Here is a 9,595-nt window from a genome sequence, read left to right on the forward strand (position 1 = left end):
CCACACACATACATACATACATACATACATACATACATACATACATACATACATACATACTCAGCCAAATGATTGCAGATTTGCATAATTGCAGGTATTGAGATATTTCGTTTTGTCAATACGATAGCTGACACAGTATTACTATTGTATTTATGTCAATTTTCTGTTCTATTTTATGATCTTGTATTATCATGAATTTGTTTAATCTGATGTAATCTCTTTTAAAGAGGAAATAAAGTCAGTCAGTCAGTCAGTCAGTCAGTCACACCCCACCCCACCCCCACACACATACATACATACATACATACATACATACATACATACATACATACATACATACTCATTTAGTGTGCATTTATTAACGCATAATACAATGCTTTACAATGAAACTATTTCTTTCCCAGGCTGATTTGAAATATATCACAATTAAACAATGATAAAACAGTTTTATTGTTTTCAGGGTATAAAGTTTTCCTAAACGTTTTATGAAATAATATTCCCGAGATATTAATGATAGGTTTTGTATCGTCAGAACATATTATCTAATTTCGTTCGTTTGAAGAAGGCAAAGGTGATGCTTTGATAACATCAATAAAAACGCTGTAGAATTTTATGTTCACCTTGATTACAACAATATTATAATATTTGCCCTAAGGAAGATCTTATCTCTTTTCTTCTTTCTTTTTTTACTTGTTGAGGGAGATATCTATATAAGGACTTGTTCGTTGACAGTTGTTTTTCACACAACCAACTACTTTAGAAAAATAAAGTGAAACAGCAACGATGATGGGGCATGTGTTTTTGGTTTTCCTGGTGCTCGCTGCGACAACGAGTAAGTACACAAATATACCATTATTCCATTTAAGTTTACTCAAATAATAAAATCACAAGCAATGATTTAAATACATTTTATATGCCAAGTCTGCATTTTTGTTTGTCAAATTACCTGTTAGTATTTTCCCTTTCACAGTTGACAGTTTGGACTTTTTATGTTTTATAGGTTAGACATTTTTTCTATAACATTGTTATACTAAAATGGACATACACTTTGTCTGTAATGATAATGATACTTATTCCTGTACAATGTATCGAGAGCGATCACCTTAAAATAAATATGATTTTAAATTAAATAAGAATTAAACAAATTAGGCGCATGAAGATCATTGGTGCTCACTTAACCGTTAGTGTCAGAACTCGTATATCCGTTTTTTTCTTACAACCCCTTAGGTTACCGGAAAATAGTGTATATCGTTCGCGAGTGTTGTGTAGACTGTAGCTTGCTTTGGATCTAAGTATGCATTTTTTACGCTTCTATTTGCTGCCGCAGTTTTGTCATATACGACTCAGCCTGTGTTATCTGTGTAGCCAAAAATGTATGTTTTCTATTAGCTTAGTTGTCGTTTGAAATACCTTTCCTTCCTTTTCCTACCCCATAAGTGTTAGACAAAATTCAGTCAAAAGTGAATCAGCAAGCCAAAATACAATTTATTTTAGTCTTTAGTATTAAAAAGAGTTCCATTGTTTAGCATGTTAATGGTTTGCCTTAGTTAACTTAGTTATGTAAATGTATCAGTTAAATGCATGGTATATGTTAGGACGTTGTCATACTGGTTGTGTTAACCTATACTGAAAGCTTACTTATTACATTCTGTTCGTTTTTCTAGAGATATTATATCAAGCAAATTTGTATTGTAAAATAACTGTGTATTATACGAAATACTAAACTGTTTTATTAATACAAAGATAAGCAAGAGTCTTTTGGCAAGCTTAAAATATATTAAACCTAAATATTTAAACCACATATAATAAAACTGTCGGCGGCATTGGACTAAAAATACCAAATTTCTTTATTCATAATTTCGAGTAAAGTTTATGTCTTGGTTGTAGTAATATTTGAGACAAAGATTAATATTTTTTTTTGATATACCTTTAAATGAACTATCTCAGGAAACACTGTGACAAAGCTGATACTCTTCTTCAGCTAGGCCAGTTAGGCCATACAGGTATGAAAGCCTCAACTACGTCATATCGATGGGAAGAATTTGGTCGTATGTGTTTTGTTTGTATGTTTTAACTTTACGTGAACTTAAGACAAATACTAAATGCCTACGGTACCCCTTGTTTCATGAAAATGGTCGCAATCAAGGTGATTCTTAAGAATAAAAATGACAAATATAGCTAACCGTATGGTATAGTGCGTTTAATATGATAAGTAATGTATGACATTCATAGTATGTTAGGTAATATACGGTATGCGTAGTATGATATCTAATACATGATGTGGATAGTATGACACTTACAGTGCGTTTAATATGAAATGTAATGCATGGCACGCTTAGTTTGCTGTGTAATATATGATACGTTTAGCATGATATATAATATATGGTATGCATATCATGTGATATATGTCACGTTTAGTATCATATATAATATATCTTACGTTTTAATGTGATATTTATGTATGATACGCACAGTATAATACTTAATATAAGGCATGCATTTAACGATTCGTAGTATATGGCATGCATAGTTTGCTACATAATACATTGTATGCAAGTACGATAGTAATACATGTTATGCATATTACGATTAGTAATATATGGCATGCATAGTTTGATACGCAAAACATGCATGTATTGTATGAAAGGTAATGCATAGTAAGTTTAATATGATAGATAATTTATGGTATGTATTTATGTATGTACGTACGTACGTACGTGTATGTATGTATGTATGTATGTATGTGTGTATGTCTGTGTGTGTATGTATGTATGTGTATACGTACGTACGTGTATGTATGTATGTATGTATGCATGCATGCATGCATGTATATATGTATGTATGTATGTATGTGTGTATATGTGTGTATGTATGTGTGTATGTATGTGTGTATGTGTGTGTATGTATGTATGTATGTTGTATGTATGTATGTATGTATGTATGTATGTTGTATGCATGTATGTATGTATGTATGTTGTATGTATGTATGTTGTATGTATGTATGTATGTATGTATGCATGCATGCATGTATGTATGTATGTATGTATGTATGTATGTATGTATGTATGTATGTATGTATGTATGTATGTGTGTATATGTGTGTATGTATGTATGTATGTTTGTGTGTATGTGTGTGTATGTATGTATGTATGTATGTTGTATGTATGTATGTATGTATGTATGTATGTATGCATGTATGTTTGTCTGTATGTCAGTATGCATACCAGCAGTGACGAATCGATGAGAAAAAACATTGTTTTCACTATTTAATGTATTTTATCATGGAGTAGACATAAACTGAAACAGCTAAACATGAAGTACGAAAGGATATATGGTTTTATGTATGTTCTTACATGAGTGATGGTTACATCAAAAGACACATTTGCATATTATACAATATACTTTAAGCTTTTAATTGCCCGTATGTTTCCTTTATGGCGGCTACATTAAACCCTTCAAATATCATACAAATATTATAAAAGAAAAAACCGCTGAGATGAGAAATGTTTAATTTTTATTTTTAAAAACAAAATATAACTTTGGATTTATTGATTGCTACCTTGAGTATGACAAGAGTTGCTATACCTTACTGATGTGTTCTCTAATCTCTGTGTAATTGATGTAACATGAGATGTATAAATGTTTCGTTAAAAGCAAAATATACTTTCCATATTTCCTTTTAATGAAAAACTTGTCGTGTTATATGAAAAGGTACAGCGTATATACACTGCATATATTTTATTTATATCTTATACAGATATATATACTTGAATTTCCAACGTAGTTATGACTTACTACAAGCAACCGTGAATTGACCAATTAGTGAACTCGGAACATACGTGTGCATTGTGTCCACTACTAAATGCAGCTCTTAACTTATTTAGAATAATCGCAATCCCCTTTACAAATAGATACGTTGCTTCCTTTAGTTCTAGCCTATTGTCATTCATATTGATTAAACAAATATGAGACACGCTTACGATTTACGCAAGATGGTTTCAATGATGAAAGCAGAACACTACAATCACAAAATGGTTAAAGTCTACTTGATCATTAAACGCATTAGCTTTCACACACAGGCTTACATATTGAAACGAGTTGGAAATATAAACAAAGCGGACTGAGGAACCAGCAAGAGGTAATTCAAATAATTAAAAGTATTTACAGTTCTTCAAAGTCATTATTATGATTGAATTAACCATGCAATTGTTTATGTCCAGCATTTCTAACTTACACCTTTTCATTGCTCTGTGTGAGAACATTTTCCCATCATTCATAGTTTCAATGGCAACATTGCATGACAAAGAGGAAGATCCGCAGGATCGCTTTTTAACGCATTTTCGTTGATATCTTTCTACGGAGAGAGAGAGAGAGAGAGAGAGAGAGAGAGAGAGAGAGATACCATACAGACATTTATTCATTGCCCATCCCATTGTTTCTTTATTGTCTGTTGCTTTACCAACTCACACGATGTTAGAGAACGGTTGAGGGCTGGTAGAGAGGACTTCCGACATTTCAATATTAAATAATGTTTATGGACCCATATTGATACAATTTATAAATGCCATTGAAATAGATTTAAAACTAATAAGAAAGAAATTAAAAATAATCAAATTATTAAGTAGATCTGAGTTTGTGTCTTCGTCTTTATAAATAAATGTACTGTACAAGTCTTGCAGGCATTTGAAACTGTATCGTTGGTACTGTGAACACTGTAATAATATGCCATTAAATGTTTACACCTAACCGTTACGAAACCATGGTGTTTTGCAGGTTACTAAGTGCAGTTCAATTTTCATTTTCTCTCACTACACATCTCCGTTTTATCTCTATCATGCATGAGAGGAAGAGAGAGAGAGAGAGAGAGAGAGGGGAAAACAGGAAGGAATTCGATGAAATTCTGCAACATGGCTAATTTGCTTAGAAGAACGGGATTATTATTTGTATCGTTATTTTATTACAACGCTAATGTGTATTTAGTAGAAATTCATCACAGACTTCGAAATACACAGCGATAGTCTACTGTTGAAATAAGACCTAATGTTGAAACAATATTTATATATACGTATTATTGCTCCATGGGCGGAACACAAAGTGCTTTACACCAATAATTTAAAAGCCATGCCATTATTAATGTACGTGGTATTATATATATATATATATATATATATATATATATATATATATATATATATATATATATATATATATATATATATAGATATATATCTTGCCGTACTTTGTCATAATATAATAAAAAAATGCTTCGTCCTTCCATTCCCTGACTAGACGTCCAAGTTGTTCAGGCCGATGGATTTGGACACGGATGTCCTCTCGATGAAACAGCATGCGCGAGCCATTGCATATGGGAGGTGGGATGCCAAGGTGGATACTGCACGGGATACTCGTTGTGGCTTTGGTGCACGTGTACATATTGTGGTGGGTAATCTATATATCTACACACACACACACACACACACATATATATATATATATATATATATATATATATATATATATATATATATATATATATATATATATATATATAACCCGATAAAGTTATATGATAATGCCGAAAAATAAAAAGTTTCGTTTAAATATCAAAACTGCAAATGTACTGGTCTGCCAAGAGTCGTGACGTTGTTAAAATATCGTCGTCCAGAACTCCTTTGAAGAATTAGCAACAGTTCCAGAATAATATTATAGTCCAAATCATGAGCACTTTCTATTTCCACTGAACAGTCTAAACAAAAGATTCTCCTCTCGAATAATATCTAAATACAACATAAAACACTTCTGCTGACTTACAAGACGAACACAAAAGTGAGGTTGCACGACATACTCCATATGACAGATCCTACTACTAAACTTGTCTCGAAATTGGGGGTTGGAGGGGGAGTATTTTTTGTCAGTGTAGCTTTAACAATTTTAGTCATATCGATACGACGGCTGCAGTGTGACAGTTCATTTTGTTAATAGTCTGAAGTCTTTAATCACTTAAAAATTTAAATCGAGCTTAGTTGTTCCGTCATAATTTGCTTACTGGACACAGATTTTGCCAGAAAAAATTATATTTTAGTTCTTAATAAAGAACCTATAATTATACCTCACCGCCAACCCCCAACCCCCGTAAAAACAACAACAACAAAGAAAAGAGAACAAAACAAATGTGTGTATGTTGTAGAAATACTGGTTCCAAAATAGTCACTAAACGTTAGTTAAAGTAGTTCATGAGTAAGAAATAGAACATCAAAAGCAAAGTTGTGTTTCACTGCATTTTTTAAATTTATTTATAGATTATATATATTGTCTTAATCAAAGTGATCTCATTATTCACCCGACGGACATGTAGCGCAGACAGAAACCATAGAAAGGTCCCCCTTTTTGATCAATTAATGATGTAAAACGAATAAAAATGAGTTTGTGGAAACCAATGCCATACAACAATGCCTGACAAAATGGCACTAACTGTAAAACATTTCGGTATGGTGGGACCAATCTGCGCCATCACAGCTACGTTAGCGCCTATACTACTTGGCGGCTTACTGTTGACGTTTTGGGATATTATGTCTGCGTCAAAACACTCGGTGGACACGTCAGTATATGTTAACCTGGAACGAATTAGTTCCATGTTCTTGACTCCATTACTTTGTTTCGTAACTTGCTCAATTCAATCTAATATATGTCTTGACAGTAATTTAAGATAGGTAAAAATTCTTCCCAAAATATCCGCTAATGTGTGGTGTTGAAATTATAAAATAGCCCACTCTTACTGAGAAATTTTAGTTGTCAAATCTTCAGTTTCTAAGTGTCATAATTTGGCCCTTTGCCGAGCTCTTCAATGTCGGAAATAAGTAAATGTTGCTTATTTTCCGCAATCTAAAATTGCCTGGATTGAAGTGCTCGGTTTTGATAAATACGAAAAATTATGAAGTTTGACTGACGCACAGAAGAACGCTAGAAGGCCAAAGTGTATGCTTCAACCACATTCGCAATTTAACAGAAGGAAAGACACTATTTTTCTCAGTGAATATTCGATCTCCAGATCTTTTCGCAGAAATATATTCCATTTTAGGAATTAGGGAAAGAACTTTATATGAAGCGCCCAATACTTAGCACCTTTAACTGATTACATAAAATTACAGGTGTTTGCTAAAATCTTCATCTTTTTCCCCATAGGGTATCACTCTCCAGGCATCACCAATATTGCCGGAATCAGCACGGACAGTGGACCATCGATGGTAACTACAAACATCGCAGTATCCGACACATCCACTCAACAGCAACCATCAGCAGCCACTGCTTTAGCATCCGACACGTCCACACAACAGCAGCCAGCAGGGTATACAGCACGCTAGCCACCATGTCTGACGAACAGCCTCCATGTGCTACCAATACTACCGTGCCCAACACCAGCTCCTCCCAAACGAGGCTTAAACGACGTTTTGCACCGTGGCTTTGAAAATTTTAAGTTTCATTATTTGATTGAATCACTTTCACAACTATGGGATAAAAATTATTCCAAAAATTGGCAGGAGGTCTGTAAATATTATTGAAATTAACTCCATGATCTATTATGATGCCCCTTCGCTCTTCAGTTTGGTACACATTGTAGAGCACTTTTCTATTTTTATAATCGAAAATTCTTTCATCGTCCATAAACAAATAGATTCTGACATACTATTTATTGCTAATGGTACAAAATTAAAAGTTCCCAAATTTGAGTGTATTACATCTCAGTGAGGTTATACATTTAGGTCCACGCTAACTAATGTTAATCCTTCATAACAGATGCTATATTAAATCGCTACAGACTGTCAACATACTCTTTCCCTTTCTTAATTTCAGCTTCATTGCATTGAGCTACCAGTATAATTATTACCGATACAAAGACTTATGGTGGTCTCATATTCACTCTTACTTAATACTTTCCAGCTATTCTCTTTTTCATTCCATAACTCTGTTATCCCCAACGTTAAATTAGTTCTAATTGGGTATCGTCATATGAAACAAGCACAACAACATACATTGTTCATACCTACCTAATATCTACCCAACTAACTCGATACTTAACAACCTATATACATTCCAGCCAATCTAGCTACCTATATATACATTTAGTGTTGACATAGACACATTCCAATATATAATGAAAAGTAGAACACGACAAGGAAATGTCATTAGCCCGACACTTTTAAAGATCAGGATGAACGACTTCGTAAAGACTGTTATTCCAAATGAAAGAAGGGCTAAGATGGGAAACGCGTATCAAAAAGCTCATAAAACGATGCAGTAGAAAAATTAACCTCATCCGTCACGTTGAAGGCACTAACTGGGGTAGGGACTAAAATACTCCCTTAACTCTATTCAGAGCTGGGGCCCCGAGTGGTAGAGTAGTTTAAAGCCCTCTCCGTTACGGATCACTGCCATTTCACCTCTGTCTGCGTGGGTGAGAGTCTCGGATTCAGCCAATGTGGGTATGTGAGAAAGCTTGCCAGTAGTTTCTCGTGGGTCGGTGGTTCTTTCCGGGGTTTTCCCGGGTTCTCCCTCCACCAGTAATACTGGCCGCCATGTATAGCCTATCGTGTGCTGACAAATGCGTTAAACCCAACAACAACAACAACAACTATTCAGAGCTAAACTTGATTAAGGCTGTCAAGTGTACGAAATAGCAAGCTCATCGATAATCTGAGCAATGGACGCGATCTAGAGTAAAGCACTCCACGTGTGCTGGAGTACTAAAATGCACTTCCACAGAGTAAATCCTTGTCATAACAGGGAAAACTAAGGTGTCCTGAAATGATGCTCAAGTATTTTACATGCCTTGTAATACGTGGAGCAAACCAACTTGTATTACAAATCATCACGAAGAAAAAAACATTCACAAAAACTTGACCAATAAATTACCTAGTGTAATAATCATAGATGACCTAAAAAGAGAATTAGATTTTCCAGAAAAAAATCCTGAAAAATTATCTTACAAAATCCAACATGGACTTTATCATCAAACAACTAGGAAATACAAAATAAGATCCCATAGGACACAGAACATCTGTAATTACCTACATCGAAAACAAGTACAGTGTACGCACCCAGATCTACACAAGGGGATCTAACACTAAAAAGCCTAATAACACAACAGCAGGAGTTTTCATACCACAGATAAGCATAATGCTTGGAAGAAGACTATCGGACGTGTACACTATTTACGCATTAGAATTCATCGCGCTACTCTCACTTCTAAACTTCATCAGAAAATACTCAATAAACCAAGCGATAACATTGTGAGACTCGCACAGTGCCCTATAATCCTTTTCCTCCCACCAAGTGTTATAGAGTCGATGAAACATGATCACCCACACAAAACACCTACTGAAACAGATAGGGTCAAATTCGTACGAATTCAATCACACGGCAACATTCTTCTAACGAGAATGTTAACTTAGAGGTAACAAGAAATAAGGCTAAGCAACCCAGAAATATGCAGCATTGTCCGAAAACAAATTTAACTCAAAGTGGCATGTCGGAGAGAAGTGTAAATCTAAACCAAATAAAAAATTAGAAAAATAGACAAATATCATACCAGACTTTC

The 9,595-nt window shown here is 34.1% G+C and overlaps 1 protein-coding gene across 1 annotated transcript; it reads left to right on the forward strand.

The window, feature by feature from the left end:
* Nucleotides 1–696: 696 nt before the first annotated feature.
* Nucleotides 697–7,824, forward strand: LOC149779348 (uncharacterized). Its single transcript, XM_089938605.1, has 3 exons — nt 697–832; nt 5,290–5,439; nt 7,183–7,824. Exons 1-3 carry the CDS (start codon nt 784–786, stop codon nt 7,359–7,361), a joined length of 378 nt encoding a protein of 125 aa, XP_089794731.1. The 5' UTR covers nt 697–783; the 3' UTR covers nt 7,362–7,824.
* Nucleotides 7,825–9,595: the final 1,771 nt, after the last annotated feature.

The sequence above is a fragment of the Sinohyriopsis cumingii genome, chromosome 17 (genome assembly GCF_028554795.1).
Source record: "Sinohyriopsis cumingii isolate HCF-2022 chromosome 17, ASM2855479v2, whole genome shotgun sequence".
In the NCBI taxonomy this organism is placed as follows: domain Eukaryota; kingdom Metazoa; phylum Mollusca; class Bivalvia; order Unionida; family Unionidae; genus Sinohyriopsis; species Sinohyriopsis cumingii.

Excerpts from the sequence above, each read along its gene's own strand:
- LOC149779348 (XM_089938605.1), top strand. The coding sequence starts at position 784 with ATGATGGGGCATGTGTTTTTGGTTTTCCTGGTGCTCGCTGCGACAACG. Across the intron at positions 833-5,289 it reads GGTGCTCGCTGCGACAACGA|ACGTCCAAGTTGTTCAGGCC; the intron begins GTAAGTACACAA and ends TTCCCTGACTAG. Across the intron at positions 5,440-7,182 it reads GTGCACGTGTACATATTGTG|GGTATCACTCTCCAGGCATC; the intron begins GTGGGTAATCTA and ends TTTTCCCCATAG.